At 50.6% G+C, this 15,550-nt stretch overlaps 2 protein-coding genes across 3 annotated transcripts in view; one reads left to right on the forward strand and one right to left on the reverse strand.

Annotated features, from left to right (window-relative positions):
- Ormdl3 (ORMDL sphingolipid biosynthesis regulator 3) overlaps nucleotides 1-15,550 on the reverse strand; it is a 152,961-nt gene that overhangs the window by 26,526 nt on the left and 110,885 nt on the right. The gene's annotated exons all lie outside the window — the stretch shown is intronic.
- Gsdma (gasdermin A) lies at nucleotides 2,743-12,540 on the forward strand. Of its 2 annotated transcripts, XM_051175940.1 has the most exons (11): nucleotides 2,743-2,987; nucleotides 3,181-3,361; nucleotides 6,785-6,950; nucleotides 7,867-7,963; nucleotides 8,432-8,479; nucleotides 8,810-8,836; nucleotides 9,329-9,349; nucleotides 9,942-10,096; nucleotides 10,558-10,672; nucleotides 12,030-12,103; nucleotides 12,260-12,540. In XM_051175940.1, the coding sequence occupies exons 1-11, from the start codon at nucleotides 2,774-2,776 to the stop codon at nucleotides 12,500-12,502; spliced, it is 1,341 nt and encodes a 446-aa protein (XP_051031897.1). In that variant the 5' UTR covers nucleotides 2,743-2,773; the 3' UTR covers nucleotides 12,503-12,540. The 2 variants fall into 2 exon arrangements, with proteins under 2 accessions (XP_051031897.1, XP_051031901.1); XM_051175944.1 differs by lacking the exon at nucleotides 8,810-8,836.

Genomic DNA, 15,550 nt, shown 5'->3' on the forward strand with positions numbered 1-15,550 from the left:
GTGGCTGACCGCTATACCAGAAAGGCGTGAAGTGGATGGGAAGGGAGGCAAGCAAAGGGTGCGGGATGGAGACCAGAGAGGCAGGGCAGGGTTGTGTACTTTGTGACACAGAGGAGAGTGATGTAAGAACATCTGCCCCATTGAAGGAGGTTTCCAGGAAGTAATGAAGGGGCTTTTTGTTTGTTTTTGTTTTCAAGAAAGAGTTTCTCTGTGTAACAACAGCCCTGGTTGTCCTGGAACTCACTCTGTAGACCAGGCTGGCCTCAAACTCACAGAGATACACCTGCCTCTGCCTCCTGAATGCTGGGATTAAGGCGTGTGCCACCACCACCCAGCTGAGTAATAAAGTTCTTAAAAAAGTTTTGTGGAGTATGAGATTATCTCCTCACCCCCACCAGCCTCTGATTCTCCAGCAAACTGATTCTTCATAGGGCCTTAATGTAAATCACATCATTTGTATTCTAGAGCCCTTCCCGTATGTGTAGAATCCTCTTTTAAATTATTTCCAAGCAGCAACTAGAGATAAGGACAGAACCTGAGTGACCCACAGGGAGACAGCTGAATGGCTGACCACAGCATGAGTCCTGGGCTCTTCCCATTGTTACACAGCTGTGATGGTCTCTGTGCATGGCTATGTTTACAGTCGGTATTCCTAGATGCCCAACCACTCTATCCCTGCCTCCTCAGACATGTGAGTACTGGTACTAAGCTGTGCCTATGTAGTCAGCACCAGTGGAGAGAGGTAGGGATCAGCAGGCTGATGCACAGAAGGATGCAGGGCGGGTCCTCAGCTGCTCGCTCTGCTGTCCCTGAACACACAGGATTTCTTATCATTTATCACATCCACAGGCCTCAGATGAATCACACATGCTTCCCCGTGGACCGTGATGACAGCAAAGCAGAGATCCACCCCTTCCCACCCATACACACACACAGGCACACTCGTGGGTGTACATTTACACACACAACCAACTCCCACTGCCTCCCGAGCTCCCCCAAAGTATCCACAAGCCCTCTTGCAGTTACCACTTCTTTCTCTCTCGACCCGGCTATCCACACCTACACCGACTGGCACCTGCCTGGCAGCTCCCTGCCCACCCCCTCATCTCTTGGGAGGCCAGGGCCCGGGGCCTGAGGCGGAGCACGAGAAACAGGTTGATGCTGTTCTGGAAGTAGAACAAAAAGGGGTGGGGCCGTTGAGACAGGCAGGGTCTGAGGAAGCCTGCATCCCGCCTCCACACAGGCATAAAGCAGCCTGTCCTGGTAAGGGACAGTCATTGTGTCAACCTACAGACACTCGAGCTCTGGGCCCTCCCCCGACACCCAGCTGCCGGACAGGACCCAGCATCTCCTTCCCTGGTAAGATCTGTGACAGCAGAGGAGGCAGAGGAGCATTCGGTTGGGACCAAAACAGTACGGGATTTCTCATCTCTTATCGTGGCTGTAAATTTCCCTCTGGATACCACTGGGAGTAGGTATCATGGTAGGCTTCCTCAGGGAAGAGGGGGGCCGCCCTTTGAGTGCCTCTCTGGTGGCGAGCATGTCCCAGGGCCGCTCATCTGGTCCCTGGAGGACACCTTGTGTCGTCCAAGCCCTTCTGGGAATGAGGGCAGAACAGCACATTGGAGATGGCAGGCTAGCCCGGCACACCTGTGTATGTGCTTCCTGTCTCCCTACCTCTGTCAAGTGCCACACGGAGGTGAGGTCCAGTCAGCGGCTGGAGGCACACACCTTTAATCCCAGCACTTGGGAGACAGGGGCAGGCAGATTTTGAAGCCAACATGGTCTACAGAGAGTTCCAGGAGAGCCAGGGCCACACAGAGAAACTTCTCGGGAAGCGGTTGGGGGGGGGGAGGGCAAGGAGGAAAGGAGGGAGGCCGTGAGGCCTGTGGAGACTAGCTGATGGGTCCGCTTCCACCCACCGGCCCTTGGACCTCACCCAGTGGGTCTCCCCGAGTCATATCCACTCTTCCCTGGTGCTGATGCTGCACAGGTGACTAAGCCTCATTCCCTACCCTCTGGGAAACCTCCGTAGGCGGGACAGGCAGGTGAACAGATGGTAACAAGATGAATTAGCAGGTGTTTCGGAAGTGGATCTACAAGGTGCCTGGGTTGAGTCTTACCGGATGAATACGAATTCTTTCTGATCGGGAAAGGGATAAACTGTAAGCAGAGATAACAAGGGCAAAGAAGTGAGTGGGACAAGCCTGGGGAACCAGTCCACTTGCAGCCAAGTTCTAGAAGGCAGGTGCGAGGGATGTACAGGGTCCAAGCAAATGTACCCAGCCTTGACTGCCCAGGCCATTGGCCCCAGAGGGGGTTGCTCCCTTCCCCTAGTGTCCCTAGGTCCTGGTTACAGCTGTCCCCTAGTGTGAGAGGAAGCCTCACTTCCTCTACTGATGACATGCCAGCTGGGCTCTGTAACTGTAAAGAAATGAACATGCAATAAGAAAAGAGTCCTTAATGAAGGGGAGATCTGTCTTCCCACACCAGCCGTGTGAATTCTGGAGCCCGGGACTCTTCATCACCAAATAAGGACTCCCTGAGTTCCTTCCAGATCCAACATTCAGAAACCCAGGCCTCTCTAAGGCCTCCCACAGCTCTAGGAGTGAAGAAACCCAGGCCTCTCTAAGGCCTCCCACAGCTCTAGGAGTGAAGAAACCCAGGCCTCTCTAAGGCCTCCCACAGCTCTAGGAGTGAAGGCTGGTGACCCCTCTTTACAAAGTCCTCGGCAGACATCTTGACATTCTCCATCTCTTTCTCCACAGAGACAATGACTATGTTTGAGAATGTCACCCGGGCCCTGGCTAGACAGCTGAACCCTCGAGGGGATCTGACACCCCTAGACAGCCTCATCGACTTCAAACGCTTCCATCCCTTCTGCCTGGTGCTGAGGAAGAGGAAGAGCACGCTATTCTGGGGGGCCCGCTATGTCCGCACCGACTACACACTCCTGGATGTGTTGGAGCCCGGCAGCTCTCCCTCAGGTCAGCCTCTTGATAGAGCTGGGCTCTGAGGGTTCCCGTACGACTAGGGCCAGCCATCTAGACCACAAGGAAGACTCTGAAGGCCTCTTTTGCCTGATGTGGTTAGGTGTCACAGAGATCAAAGTTCTCTCTGGCTACTGAGGTGCCGGTGGGGATGCATCTCCGCTCAGCTCCTATCTTTTCCCTCCTGTAGATCCAACAGATTGTGGGAACTTTAGCTTTAAGAACATGCTGGATGCCCGAGTAGAGGGAGACGTGGACGTGCCAAAGACAGTGAAGGTAAAGGGGACCGCAGGCCTGTCACGAAGCAGCACGCTGGAGGTCCAGACACTCAGCGTGGCTCCCAAGGCTCTGGAGAACTTGCACAAGGAGAGGTGAGAGAGGGTGGGGCTGATGGGAGGGGTTGGGCAGTGCATAGAAGATGCTCTGGACCACAAGAGGAAGGGTAAACCCTCACCCTGACCTTTCCCAATGTAATCTCCACATGAGAATCCCTAAAGAGAATTCTCCGGGGCAGTGGGGGGTGGGGGGAGAGGTAGATCGTAGCTCAATGGTGAGGTCTAGCAGATGCAAGGGGAATCCTTTGCAACTGTGGGTGCAACCAAGCCATTTCTTAGACATTCCTCCCATCCTCCGGTCACCTCCGGTGTCATTTCACACACACACACAGATGGACACAGATGTTCTTATTCACTTGGTGTGTTTGTGTGTGTGTGTGTGTGTTTGTGTGTATGTGACCTTGGAAAAGTCATTTCCCAAGGAACTTGTTCAGGTTTTTGTTTGTTTGTTTGTTGGGGGGCTGTTTTGTTGTTTTTGCTATAGAATGGTGGGAGTGGGTGATTGTTTCTAAGGTCCCTTCAGCCCGAAGATTGTGAAATGTAATGGAACAGCCAGTGATCAGTAGTAACTGTTCCTTACAGAGACTGTCCTGAACTCTCTCCCACAAAGCAAGCTTTAGGCTGGCTCCATCCACACACCTAGGGAACGCTGCCCCAGCAGACAAGAGGCTTGCATGGTAGAAAGGATGTTCATACAAGGCTCTGGGACGTGTCTAGCTACACAGAGGACCTGACTTTTAAATAATTAAGTAGTGGTTGAAAGAAGCAGGTGAGGACTGGAGGGGCCGGAAGGAATGGCTTAGATGTTTGACATGTCACTCAGTAAGCATTCACAGAGTTCTCACTGAGTGTGAAACAGACCATTATGTGCTGGTGTGCCTAGAATGCTCATGTCCAAGAACCCTGTAGGAGGGTGAAAGCTACTGTGTAAGAATAAGTATCCAGCAGGAAGTGGTGGATAATTACCACCTTTCATCGCAGCACTCGGGAGGCAGAGGCAGGTGAATCTCTGAGTTCAAGGCCATCCTGGTCTACAGAGTGAGCTCCAGGACAGACAGGGCTACACAGAGAAACCCATCTCTAAAAGCAGAAGCAAAACAAAAGGGTAATTATCCAATGCAAGAGGCGAGGCGTATGGGAAGCACTTGGATAGACTTACTGCAGGGGAGAGTGGCCCCTGGGTGGGGAAGTAAGGCAAATCCTCACAAAGTGGTAGTCTTGGGTTTAGGCTTTGAATGATGAGTATAAATGGAGAGAGAGGAGAAGTGTGTTAAAAAGGCATCAGGTGAGATACCTCAAAACCAAGAGGGGCACGGAAAACAGATGCAAAGGAGGCACGAAAGGAACAAGAGAAAGTTGTAGGGTAGACCTAGAGCAGGCAGGAACCAGAGCAGGTCAAGGACCCAACAAGGAGACACCAGGGAGACCCCGGGTTTGCTCTGATGAGTCTCATGACCACCCTGACCGGATGGAAGAAGTGCATTAGGTGCAAACAGGAATCTCAGGAAAGACACTGTCCCACTATCCATCAGAGGTATAAAAGGACATGAGCTGAGCAGTGTGGCTGGAAAGCAGGGAGGAATGGGTACAAAGGACGATGGAGTGGATTAAACTCAGCAGCCGAGTGCAGAGTGGTGGTGATGGTTTTGTCAAAGATGACTCTGAGTCTTGACTTAGATTGTGACATTACAAGACATTAACGGTGACAATCAGGTGACACCCAGGAAGACAGGAGAGAGGTGGTTCTGCTGAGATGGCACCAGCTCCTTTGGGGCACAGCTGGATGAGGTACCATCTGAGGATGGTCAAGGGGTAGTTGGGAAAGGGGCTGGGAGCTCAGAGAGGGGTGGATACAGATGCACACATGAAGGTCAGCAAGATACAGATGGAGATGTCAAGATGTCGGGAGATGAGGAAGCTGGAGCATACTTAGAGAGAGGAGACCTAGAAACACGACCTCGGGAACCAGAGAGATGGCTTAGCGGCTAAGAGCACTTGCTGCTCTTGCAGAGGACCAGAGTCCAGTTCTCGGCACTCACATTGGGCAGCTCACAAGCACCTGCAACTACAGCTCCAGGGGATCTGATGCTTTCTTCTGCCCCCCCACACACCACACACACACACACACACACACACACACACACACACACCACCATCACTACCACCACCACCACCACCACTACCACCACCAAAATCTCAGAGGACACAAAATATCAAGGTTCCAAATCAACTGGGCAATGGGAACCAGATAGAATGTATGTGATTTAGAAGCCAGAAAGATAAAAGCAGCATGTGATTGGAAGCCAAGATATGACAGGGTCACACTAGACAGTTAGGGAGGGCCATCCAATCTAGGGAGTGCAGGGCCATTGTGATTTCAGCTGAAGGGCAGAAGCAGAAGCCAAATTAGAAGACATTAGTGATTAGAAGAAATAACACCAGCATGATGGAGGTACAGACAGTGAGTGTGGAGTGTCTTTGGAGATATTTGCCAATAAGGTGAAGGAAACAAATAGGTTGGTGATGTGAGGAAGTGTTCAGGAAGGAAAGTGGATGTTTTAGGGCAGAGACATGTTTACATACGGAAGCAAGGGGAGGAGCAAGTGGAGATGAGGGCTGGGAGTGGCAAGAGAAGAAGGGGTGATGGTCCACATCGGGAAGCGGAGGTGGAAGTAGGTAAACTGCTCGTCCCACAAGGGTGAAGACCTGAGTTTAATCCCGAAAAAGCTGCACACACTGGCACGCCTCTGAGATCCCAGACTTCTTACAGAAAGATAGGAGCGGATCAGAGGCCGAAGAATCCCTGGGAGTGTGAACTGGAGGAAGAAGGACCCAGCTAGCTTGGTATGGGCAGACAACAAAAGACCTTATCTTAAACGAGGCGGAAGGCAAAGACAGACTCCTGACCCCCACACTGCAGCACAGATCCATGTACACACACATCACGCATGTGCAAGCATACACAAACACATACACAGAGGAGAGTCTGCTCCTGGGCGGTAGGAGGAGAGAAGGAAGTGACCCTGAGGCCAGGTGCTGAGCCTCCCTCCGGCTGTTTGCCCAGTTTATCTTGCACCTTGGGAGGTAGTTGGCGTCATGTCTGTTTTATAGGTAAGGCAACGCAGACTCAAAGCAGCTGCCCTGCCAGGAAGCCGGAGGTCTGAGTTTGCACCGTGGTCTAATCTGAGCCCTCATCCTTCCCGGGCACCTTACTGTCTAGATGCTGTGACTGACAGATTAAAAAGTAGACACTGCGGGGCATAAGTGACACGTGCCTTTAGTCCCAGGCAAAGGCAGGTAAATCTCTGTGAGCTCTAGGCCAGCCTGGTCTACATAGAGAGCTCCAGGCCAGCCAAGGCTGTATAGTGAGACCCTGTCTCAAAACTAAAATAAAGATAAAGCACCGACACAGGCCCTGGTGAGCCGATGCTGAGTAATGTGCCCATGCTTCTGCCTCAGGAAACTGGCAGCAGATCACCCGTTCCTGAAGGAGATGCGGGACCGCGGGGAGAACCTGTACGTAGTGATGGAGGTGGTAGAGACTGTGCAGGAAGTCACTCTGGAGAGAGCTGGCAAGGCAGAAGGCTGCTTTTCCCTCCCGTTCTTTGCCCCACTGGGACTACAGGTTTGCTTTACACACGCGTGCGCGCACGTGCACACACACACGCGCACACACACACACACACACACACACACGGGGTGAAGGGGGCTTCTTTAACTCTGACTGAAAGGTACCTACTCAGGACAGAGGACCTGAAAAAAATATCAAAGCCAAGTTGGCCACACACCCCTCTCCTCTACTTAGTGGTACAGAGCAGGGCCAGTCCCTGTTCCATATGCCACTGACAATGTGGAGCCAAAAGCTACTGAGTATGTCCTCATCCCTTTCCCTCCCACCCCAAAGCTGAAGCGCAGAGCTCCTGCTTGGTTTGGTGGTACACACCAGTCATCCCAGCACTCTGAAGGCAGAGGCCAGAAGGGTCACGGTTCTAGGTCAGCCCGGGCTACCTGGTGAGACCCTGAGGTGTGGGTAGTTTCTTGCTTTCAGAAAGTCCTTACTTACAGATGAGACACACAGTTAAAGCCCAGGAGACGTAGGCTTGGAAAATTCAGTAGAAGCATCTAGTGAGTGTGTTCATGAGGGATGGTCTGGGATTGGGAGCCAGGGGAGGAGTTAGTCATGGAAGACTTCCTGGATGAGCTAACAATGGAGCAGTTGGTGTAGAGGAAGGAGGAACCGGGCAAAAACGCTGCGAGGTGAGACAGGATGATGCACAGGCAGGTGCTGGAGCAGGTCTGCCCAGTCCCCTTCACGTGTCCAAACCAGAAGCAGACATAATATGGCAGAGGATGACACTAGAAATGAGTGGGAAGCTTTCAAGTCCAGACCACAGAGAAACACAGCTGGAGGCCCAACTGCAGGCTTTCCAACCGCTGGTCTCCTCAAGGCTCTCAGACCTGCACCTGCCTCCTGCTCCTGCCCTTAACCTGTCCTACCTAGACTCCCAGAGGACTCAGGGACTCTCACTCTGTAATCCTAGGGGTCTGTGAACCACAAGGAGGCTGTAACCATCCCCAAGGGCTGTGTCCTGGCCTTTCGCGTGAGACAGCTGATGGTCAATGGCAAAGATGAGTGGGGTGAGCAGAGACCAGCGTGTTCTCCCCTCAAGATAAAGGTTACCTGCAGTGGCATCCTGGTCCTTTCTTGCAGTAATGTGAGGGGGTGGCGGAGGCAGTATATTGTATTGCCCACTGCTGCAGACAGAGTAAAGGCTGCTGTAGAGAAGGGGGAGGGACTCTGAGTTCCAGGTGTCTCTGGGCACTGGGGAAGCTGTGGGGAGTGACACAAAGACCAAATCAGAGGAGCCTTGGACCCCAGGAAGCCCAGGGAGGAGACAGATCCTGACACAGTACTTCATTTCAGGGGAGAAAATGCTCTTGGAGGCAAGAACTTACAATTCCCAGCAGTAAGGGTGGGGTAGAGAATTAGACAGGGCATTTGATGGGCAGAATCTACCCTGAGCAGAACCCTTGGGCTTGAGGCTGAAGAAGGAGGGGTGTGGCAGCTGGTGTGACCTCTTGGGTGCCTCCTCTTGTCTATTACAGACATTCCACACATCTGCAATGACAGCATGCAAACCTTCCCTCCAGGAGGTAGGTGCCCTGCTTACAAGCTTGCCCCCATGTTTCCTACTAAAATCTCCCACCCTCTAACAACAGCAGCTCCTCTATCTCCCCACAAGAGCATTTGCTCTTATTTCCTGGGCCCTCAGATAGATAGAAATACTGGATATAAATACTGCCCCAAAGAGACAAAGACACAGAGGTCAGAGGCACGATCAGAAACAGAGAGACTCGCTCCACAGTCATACCAATGGGTGTGCTAACGGTGTTTTCGTAACAATGCAGTGAGGCTGTCTTGATAGTAGCTTTAGCAAAAGGCAGCAAAGAATTTGTCCTGACAGATGTGCTCTGTGTTTTCAGAAAAGCCAGAAGAGGGGAAGTTCATACGTAAGTGCCCCTTTATTTTCACGTCTTCCTCCCTCCTCCGTGGGACTCACAGGGAAGATAGTGTGGGACAGGTCTCAGCAAACAGCAGTTCCTCGACTACGGCAGAACTTTCAACAGGAAGTTAGGACAAAGCCGTGGAAGGGGTTAGATCTGTGGACAAGATGTGCAGAAGATCGGCTGCCTCAGACCTTTGTTGTCAAGGGCCTCGGCAGCTGCAGCCTGTTCCACCCGTATCGGCTGTCCAGTAACTAGGGCAGGAGGTGCTGAGTCACTCAGTTGCTGGGTGACACCAATCTGTCTGAGTGCCCTTTTCTCATTGTATTAGCTCTTCTGCCCCATTCCTGCCACCCGGGCATGGAGCAAGGGATTCTGAAGATGGCTGGGAGCTCCAAGGGGTGGTGCTGTCTCATCGTCCCTAGAGCCTCATTGCCCAGGGACGGCTGCCACTCTGCAGAGCTGTGTTCTTATCTGTCTGTTTACTTCTTTTCTCAGTTATCCAGGCATCTGATGTTGGTAAGGAGTCTGGGGAATGCTTTCAAGACTTTGCCACACAGGTAGGGGGAGACGCATTAGGATGGAAGGAAAAGGAAGAAGGCTGAGTCCCAGGTCCTGGGATGAGAGCCACTTCCAGGAAGTCACTGTCTCCAACACAGCCTGGGTGAAGTTTGAGGCTGTCAGGCTGCAGCTCACTTTCTTCCCTGGATACAGAACCTCTCAGCTCTCTGAAGCGGCCCCAGCCTACCTGTCACTAAGTTGTCAAAGGCATTGTTTCCACCAACTCAAGAGGAGGGGAAATAGGCTTCCCCTAAATGCCTAGCTGGAATGGTTGAAAACAGAAGTCAGCAGAAGCTGGGGGGGAGAGGGAGCAAGGGGGGAGGGGCGGGCAGTGACTGCATGGGGTCTAATCCACCTCCTCGCGCCATCCTTTATGATAAGGCTTTGGCATTACTTTATAACACACCTTGGTAAAGAGGAAAAATTCTATTCAAGCCGGAGGCAAGGCACTGGGTCCCGAGGAACCCAGTGTGACAGCCTGCAGAGAGTATGTACTGGGTAGGAGGAGCCAGGTGAAGGGGGGCATCTGCAGCATTGAATGTGCCCCTAGGGGAGATGCATGAAGACTTCAAGACACTGAAAGAAGAGGTTCAGAGAGAGACTCATGAAGTGGAGAAGTTGAGTCAAGCGGGGCAGAGCTCCCTGCTCACCTCCCTCAGCAATCTCCTAGGAAAGAAAAAAGAGCTCCAAGACCTCGAACAGACGGTGAGTTCCCATTGGGAAAACAGGAAGTGTGGGAGAAGCTATAGGTCTAGGTGGGGGTGGACACTTGTGAAGGGAGGGGGGGTGGCTGACAATGACGCGGAGTGGCCAGAGGCTATGGAATCCATAGCAGATACTTTTCCAAGGCTGGCCAAATGTACCTAGGCTGCTAGGCTACCACTGGCCCCTTAGTCCCTGGAAAGAGCATCGGGAGGCATGTGCGCCCTCTGATGGTCAGAGGGTAGCAACAGGCTGTGGCGCCCTCTGCCGGATAACAGCTTGAACCTTCCAGCGCTCAAAACCCAGGGACCAAGGAACTTACCAGCCCAGCATTTTCTAGGACCTGACTACACAAAAAAGAAATAGAAAGTGGGAGAGCATCAGCCTGAGTCCAGAGACTGTTGTGTGCTGGGTGCTGGGTTAGACCTTCATCTGAGAGATTAGTCATCCAGATTTCCTCACAGCTTGAAGGGGCTCTAGACAAGGGACACGAAGTGACCCTGGAAGCACTCCCCAAAGATGTCCTGCTGTCAAAGGATGCCATGGGCGCCGTCCTCTATTTCCTTGGGGCTCTAACGGGTGAGTGAGCCAGCCGTGGATTAGGCAGTTTTCTGTTATAAGAATAAATCATGTAAATGAATGAGTGGATACCAGATGGTTCATACTGCAGTAGCTTATGTATACATTTTTTAAAAAATTGGTTCCAGCTGTGTATGTAGTTCAGCATGTCAGCACTTGCTTAGCATATACAATACTAAGGGGCCCTGAGTTCAAACCCTGGTACTGGAGGGAGAAAAAATAATCACCACCACTGGTTTCATTCCTAGGGATTCAGTTGGTTATTTATTTATTTGTTTAAGCCTTCTGCATGGAGCTAAGTTTATCATTTCCATATTGCTGCCCACCTGTTAGCTTTAATTTCAGAGAGTAACGAATCATTTGAGGGCTCAGTGAGTAAAGGCTCTTGCTGCCAAGCCTGACAACCTGAATTCAATTCCTGCAACCCACAGGGTGGAGCAACACTCCTGCAGTTGTCCTCTGCTCTCCACAGACACATCGTGGCATGCAAATGAGTTTGCATGAATGCTTGCGAGAGAGTGAGCACACACACACACAAAGTGAGGAGAAAGCCAGGCTTGGTGGAGCACACCTTTAATCCCAGTTCTTGGGAGGCAGAGGCAGGTGGACTCTGAGTTCAAGGCTAAACTGATCTACACAGTGAGTTCCATGATAGCCAGAGCTACACTATTATCAATCAATCGATCAATCAATCAATCAGTCAGTCAGTCAGTCAGTCAGTCAATAAAGTGGAGGAGAAAAGAAACTTTCTGTCAAATGCCAAACCCAAAGGCAAACCTCTCGACTATGGCCCTTAACACCCTGGATTGTCACCACTGTGGTAGTGCATGCCTATAATCCCAGCACTCAGGAGGCTAAGGCAGGAGGATCACTATGGTCTGAGGCCACCTTGGGTTACAGATCCTGCCTCAAAAACAAGCAAAAAAAAAAAAAAAAAAAAAAAAAAAAACCACGGCTTTGTCTTTTCCACAAAACTGAAGTGAAAGATTAGAGTTTGGGTTTGCTGTGTTTTTTAGAGAAAGTCTCACTATACAGCCCTGGCTGGCCTGGAACTCACTATGTAGAACAATCTGGCCTCAAATTTTGCAGAGATCTGTATACCCCTGCCTCCCAAATGCTTAGATTAAAGGTTTATGCCACTTTACTCAGTCAAGGATCACAACTTTTTATTTAATGACCAGCAAAGGTGTGTGTTATAGAGCAGGTGTTAAACAGTGGGTGGGTGGGTGGGTGGGTGGGTGGATGGACGACGGACAGAAGGACAGGTAGATGGATGGATTCTGTAACTTCACTATTTGGAGTCTGTGTTTCCCTCTGTACCAGCAACATGTTTTTCTTTCTCTGCTTTTCCCTCCAGTGCTAAGTGAAGCACAACAGAAGCTTCTAGTGAAATCCTTGGAGAAAAAGCTCCTCTCAGTGCAACTGAAGCTGGTGAGAGTTTCAGAGGGGGCAGCTAGAACCAAGGGGAACAGGGTTACAGGGGTCCCTGCCTTCTCCGAGCCCTAGATGTTAGGGTCATCAGCCTGCCTTAGGAGAGAGAGGGGGGTTCCCAGTTCCTCCTTTTCTTGCTACTTTGGTCCCTTGCAGGTTGAAAGCACCATGGAGCAGAACTTCCTGCAAGATAAAGAGGGTGTTTTCCCTCTGCGGCCTGACCTGCTCTCCTCCCTCGGGGAGGAGGAACTGACCCTCACGGAAGCCTTGGTGGGGCTGAGCGGCCTGGAAGTCCAGAGATCTGGCCCCCAGTACATGTGGGATCCCGACACTCTCCCCCGCCTCTGTGCCCTCTACGCTGGTCTCTCCTTTCTTCGGCTGCTGAGCAAGGCTTCCTAAGGCCCCTTTTCTGCCCACTTCCCTGCTGCCTTCCCGACCTTACTGTGCTCTCTCTGTAACCCTCCAAGTCACCCCAGAGCCTGCAGGCTGAGGATAACCGAAATACCGTGCTGTGCTGGCTTCTGCAGCACACACACTAACACTGAAATGCCATGCTGTCAAGCATGTTCACCAAATCCCACCTGCCCCGCCGTCTGTCTTCCTTCTGTCCATCACCTCAGCCACCCACTAAGCCCATCTCCTGATACTGACTTAAACCCTGAAAGATACAGAATCTTTCAAAATCTTTGCAAACTTAAGCCATTTCAATAAGAAAAGCAAACATCAATTTTCTAGTCCTTCCCACTTCTGCCTCAAAAAAAAAAAAAAAAAAAAAAAAAAAGCTCTCCTTACTAGAATGAATAGAAAAATGATGTGGATCCTAGAACAAGTTATATTCTGTATATTCTGTTGTTTTTTTTCTGTAAAGGGAATCATTAATCTGTGCCAGGTAAAGAAACAGACATTACCCATACGTATACGATTCTGCTGGCACTGTCCTCAGGCTGACAGGAAGAAGCTCCATGAACCCATCGGGTTAGAATGCAGAATGTCTGCTCTGTGTTGAGAAGCTCATCAAAACAGCAGGAGTTCACCCATGTTCTCTAGTCCTGCTTGAGGGCTTGGGAGAAGGAAAGGTCTAGAGGAATATGATGCAAACCCCAAACAAAACAAAAATTTTCAAGTGGGTTAAAAAACTTTTTAATTAAAAAAGGAAGAGGAGCCGGGTAGCAGCACACACCTTTAGTTCCATTACTCAGGAGGCAGAGGCAGGTGGATCTCTGTGAGTTCAAGGCCAGCCTGGTCTACAGAGTGAGTTCCAGGACAGACTCCAAAGCTACACAGAGAAACCCTGTCTCAAAAAAACAGGAAAAAAAAAAAAAAAAAAAAAAGAGGAAGTGGAAAAGGGGCCCTTTGAGAGGCATCAACCCTTTCACAGGGGTCTCCTAAGATGATCTGAAAACTCAGGGATTTACATTATGATTCATAATGGTAGCAAAAATAGTTATGAAGTAGCAACAAAAATAATTGTATGGTGGAGGGGTCACCACAGCATGAGGAACTAATGTATTGAAGCATTGAGGCATTAGGAAAGTTGAGAACCATTGCTTTAAATGATATTCTTTCTTTCTTTCTTTCTTTTTTCCAGCCCTCAATTCAGGATGGGTGGGAGGAAATATCGGCTTGGCCTGTATCTCTTAATCTCATCAGATTTCTGGGTTCACATCACCCTGCAAATAAAGAGGGCTTTGAACATCTGTCACCAGTCTTATTTATTTGCACTTATGGGGGGGGGGGCATGAGGAAAGTGCATGTGTGCCATGCCATGCTTTGGGGAATGGGTCCTCTCCTCCCAGGATCCAGGGACTGACGCCAGTCACCAGGCTTGGCAGTGAGCAAAACCATCTCACCAACCCACCTGTATTTCCATCTCCTCCTCCCTCTTACATGTATGGGTATTTTGCCTGCACGTATGTATGTGTACCACTTACATGTCTGGTGCTCTTAGAGGCCAGAAGAGAAGTTTGGATCCCTGGAGAAAACTGGAGTATAGATAGCTGTGACCCACCATGTGGGTGCTGGGCTCTCCAACTCAGGTCCTCTGGAAGAGCAGCCAGTGCTGTTAACCTGAGTCATCGCTCCAGCGCCCTGTGCCACACCTGCACCCACCCACACACATCAATCTCCTTTAAAGTATTTTATGAGCAGAATATATCTCCAAGGGTTCAGGCTCCCGAAGTCAGTATCTCCCACTTCTTACTGACCTCCTTGGCCAGGCAAGTTCCCCCACACAACAAGAACTCATGCCCAGCCTGCTGCCAAAAGCTTCATGTGTAGCTTTCTTCTCCCATTCTCGGCAGCTTCAGAAGCCCTCGGGTTCTTTTTTATGTAAATTAACCCGTTTATTAGCAGTTAGGCAGGTCTGGAGCAATAGCATTTCTGCTGGTCACTCAATCCCTTCAGTCTTCTGAGGGTAGACTTCACTGTGATGGCAGAAGTAGTGTTGTAGGTCCAGGCCCCACCCAGCCACTGTTTCCATGCAGGAGCCACAGTGCCAGTTGCCAACAGCTCGTCCCTTATCTTGGTCTTGCCACAGAAGGGGCAAGGTATTTGGTACGCTGGCTGATTTCAATTTTCTTCACCATTTTCCAGAGGGAGGCACCACAGCCAGTCCCGTATTTCCCAATAATTCCAACCTTCTTGGTGCATTTAGCCATGTCGCCGGAACCTAAGCCCAAGCCCCGGAGAGCAGCCCTCAGGTTCCACTGCGTTCTTCTCTGCTGACTTGTTCATCCTTTCCTTGTGATGTAAACTTAACAGAGAGGCGAGCTAGCATCTCAACTATCCAGAAAGGCAACTCCTTTGATCTAAAGGATGATTGGCAAAGCTGGTCTGTTTATTCCCTTTACCGTTCCCGCTCACCTGCAGTCCAAGACGCCACCAGAATCTTTAATAAGTTCAGTCCTGTCCCCCAGCACTGAGGAGGGAAGCTGAGAGGACAGCTTGGAAGGACAGGCCCAGGTGGGTGCCCTGAAACCCGAGTACACACTTCTGTTTGGCAAGTGACTGCCAAACAGAGAATTATTCGTCATAGTAGAATAAAAATAAAAATAACACAAAAGGTAAGTAGAGTCACCAGCACTGGCTTCAACTGCCAGGTCCCACATGGTGGGCAGAGAGAATGGACTTCAGGAAGCTGTTCTCTGACTTCCTCACACACACCATGGGCAGAGTGGCCCCCAACTAATTAACTAAATACAAGTTTACAAAGAGGAATGCAGCTGCCAGGTGTGCTAGGGTAGATAAAGATCTAGTTGCCTTTTATCCCAGTGCTCTGGAGGCAGAGGGTGAACCTCTGTGAGTTACAGGCAAGCCAGGGCTATATCGTTGAGACTTGTCTCAAAACAAACAAACAAACAAATGTCCTGAGGATTTAGAAGTACAGAAGAGAATATAGTCAGGGTACATCCGTGTCTTCTAATCCTTGTTAGAGCATTGCTGAGCCAG

Source organism: Phodopus roborovskii, unplaced genomic scaffold, assembly GCF_943737965.1.
Source record: "Phodopus roborovskii unplaced genomic scaffold, PHOROB, whole genome shotgun sequence".
NCBI classification, from domain to species: domain Eukaryota; kingdom Metazoa; phylum Chordata; class Mammalia; order Rodentia; family Cricetidae; genus Phodopus; species Phodopus roborovskii.